Genomic DNA, 3,114 nt, shown 5'->3' on the forward strand with positions numbered 1-3,114 from the left:
ACACATGGAAAAATAATTTCTACATTAGTTTTTGTAGCTGTTGCACAAATAATAGGTTAATATTTTCCTGTTGGGGACAGATATCAAACTTATTAACTTGTTTATTGTAAATTTAGTGTTTTTCAGCTGTTGTTACGTTCAAATTGTTAAAAATAACACGGCACACTTAAATACTACTCTGCATTTCAAAATCCAAATATTGTCGTTCTACTTTGCTGCTCCTGTAAAGCTAAAATCAACAACCACAGTAGCACTGCTATGACGTAAACTGATTATGAATGATGCTAATGATAGCAAGTATGTTACACATATTAAGTAGTTTGGGAATGCTAAAGCATTTGGTGTTGACATGTTGGAATAGGGGGTTTAAATGAAAATCTGCTTAAAATGTAAAAAATGGATACTTTTGCAAGGCAATACATGAAAAACACCATTCACAAATTATGTTTTTGGCATATGTGTGTGTGTGTTCTACCAATTAATCCGGTTTCCTGGATCCCTCCAAATCTCTGCATGACACGGATTGCTTGCTCAATTCCTTCTTTGGTCTGCAATTTGCTGGTGCGTGGATCTGGAGGAGGAAGGTAGCCATATCTGCTCAGCCAGTCCTAAACAGGAAGAGAAATAAGAAAATTGAGCAATTTGCTGGAAGAAGAACAAGAAAAGGAACTGGCCTTGTTTTCATTGCTTATAGTAAATTACTGGCTGTTGCAACAATGACAGGGAAAGAAATCTGAATCATTTGATATATCACACCAGATGACATCTGGACCAGCAGCATGCCGGCCTTATTGATGAAAAACCTCCATCCTCGTTATGCAGGGTAGATACCAGATCAAATGTTTTACTTAAAATTACATTAAAAAAAGCCCAGTTGTGACAGAAATGTCTTCGGAAATTAAGAAATGTGATTTTGAAAGCGTGTCAGACTCCACCCTGACAGAAACGTTTGATGCTGCAGCCGAGAGGAAAAGCTGTTGGCAACGGTTTCTTTGTGGTTTTCTTTCTGGGCGGTTCTGATTTCCTTGGTTTATACCTGACTAAAAGGAAACGTTTTGTTCTGTTATACTGTAAAACTTAAGATGTTTTGTCCCATGTGTGTCATTTTGGATGATGTTTTCAAAGAGCTGAATCATAAATCATATGGCGGGCCAGATTTGGCCCCCTGGGCCTCGAGTTTGACACATATTTTACTTTTTAATCTAAAGAAATATTACCTTCAAAGACAGAAGTGAAAAAAACTTGTTTTGACTCATAACTGCCTTAGAAAAGTGAAGCTGCGCAAGAATAAGTTACTGAGATGTAAGATTTCAGGAAATGTTAGAGAAGTTTTTGTTTTCAGGACGATAACTATTCCACTTATCAGTTATTATTATGTTATTCTTAATATTTATTTTCAAGGAGAAAAATAAATAATAAATCTGGACGGTTTTTTTTAATTACATGTAACTCTTGACAGAATATTAATTGAACTCTTTAACTGTAAAAAAAAAAAAAGACATTTTTTGTTAATCCTACATAAAGTATGAGTTTTTGTTTTTATATGCGTTTAATAATTTTCATCTGAAATTCTGGGACATTGTAACATTTAAAATTATACAATTCATGTTTTATATGCAATATACGACAGAAAGGGGGTTATAATTTAAGAAATAAATGGATGAATAAATAAATAAATATCTTCGGCTTTCGTTTCATCTCATGTTTCCAGCTTTTTGGGGGCCTCGTGCTATTAAAATATTAAAGGTTTTGCAATATAGCGACACATACAAATAAGGCAATTTTCCCTCTAAAATCCTCCCATGTGCTGCAAACATTAAATCCAGTACAAGCGCAGTTCTCTGCGTCAAATGAGAACATTTTTGCACCACTAAGCAGCTGGAGAAGCGGCTCACTCACCACCGCTCTGCTGTACTGGTTGGACTGCGCCGCTGCGCGTCCCGTGAAGTTCAGTACCATCATCATCATCATCATCCACAGCAGAAACTCCATCCCTGCAAACAAAGCGCGGCATCATTCACTGAAACTTTGGAAAGTCCGACATTTATCCGTAAGAAAGCGAAGAAGAGCCTCAGCTCACCGCTGCGTCTGCTCCGGAGCATCGCCGTCTCTGTGGACTAGGCTGGGCTGATCGATGATTCGAACCGCCTGCGCTCCTTGTGGCTGCAGAGTAAAAAGGTTCTGTTTTTTTATTGCCCACAAGCGGATGTCGAGCTCATTAAGTTCCCTTATAGGTGAAAAGGCTCAGCCAAACTTAATACTCAATACTCAAACACTCAAAGTCCAGGTCGCCTACACGCATCCTTAGGGTGACGTTACGTCATAATGTAATATCTATAAAAATAAAACTGATTGTATTTTGTTTGGATTTATTTTTTGTAGAAGTCCAACACAAAGCAGCTCGAAATTGTGAAGTAAAAGGTAAATATACATATTAAAATTTCTTATTGCTATTAAAATCTGAAAGGTGTGGCTTGCTTTTTTGTTGTTGTTGTTGCTTTTTTTTACACTGCCACCGCAAAGGTAAAATATGTAACTTTTATTTAAACATATATATTTTACATATTTGTTAGTCCTGTCATCATGTCTTGACAGTATTATTAAACAGATAAAGAAATACACCGCTCCCAAGTCATCCTGGCCAAAAACAACCAATCAGAGCCAGGAGGAGGGTCTTAGCGCTGTCAATAAATCTCATGTAAATGTGCTAGTGGTGGAGAAACAACTTATTGTAACCGAAAAAAGAGTTTATCTGCCGTCATCAGTGGCTTCGCTAACTAGCCTGAGCATTCATGGCAATGCTAGCTGCAATGTAGCAAAGAGCACATGCGCCACATGGAGGGATGACTGACAGCGCTAAGACCCGCCTCCTGACTGATTGGTTGTTTCTAATTAATACTGGGAGAAAACAGAAAAGCTTGATTTTTTTTCACAGATCATCTGTCTCACAACATAGTGACAGCTCCAAGAAATATATATATATATATATATAAGGGCTGCACAGTGGCGCAGTTGGTAGAGCTGTTGCCTTGCAGCAAGAAGGTTCTGGGTTCGATTCCCGGCCTGGGGTCTTTCTGCATGGAGTTTGCATGTTCTCCCTGTGTATGCGTGGGT

General features: G+C 37.9%; 1 protein-coding gene across 1 annotated transcript; it reads right to left on the reverse strand.

Moving 5' to 3' along the window:
• Positions 1–475: 475 nt before the first annotated feature.
• On the reverse strand, positions 476–2,165 carry LOC103461389 (matrix metalloproteinase-17-like; the record flags this gene model as incomplete). The annotated part of the gene is made up of 3 exons (XM_008403693.1): positions 2,081–2,165; positions 1,900–1,994; positions 476–608 (listed from the first exon to the last, which is right to left on the reverse strand). Coding segments are annotated over exons 1-3 (250 nt in total), but the record flags the coding sequence as incomplete, so codon positions are not given.
• Positions 2,166–3,114: the final 949 nt, after the last annotated feature.

This window comes from Poecilia reticulata, unplaced genomic scaffold, assembly GCF_000633615.1.
Source record: "Poecilia reticulata strain Guanapo unplaced genomic scaffold, Guppy_female_1.0+MT scaffold_1255, whole genome shotgun sequence".
NCBI classification, from domain to species: Eukaryota; Metazoa; Chordata; class Actinopteri; order Cyprinodontiformes; family Poeciliidae; genus Poecilia; species Poecilia reticulata.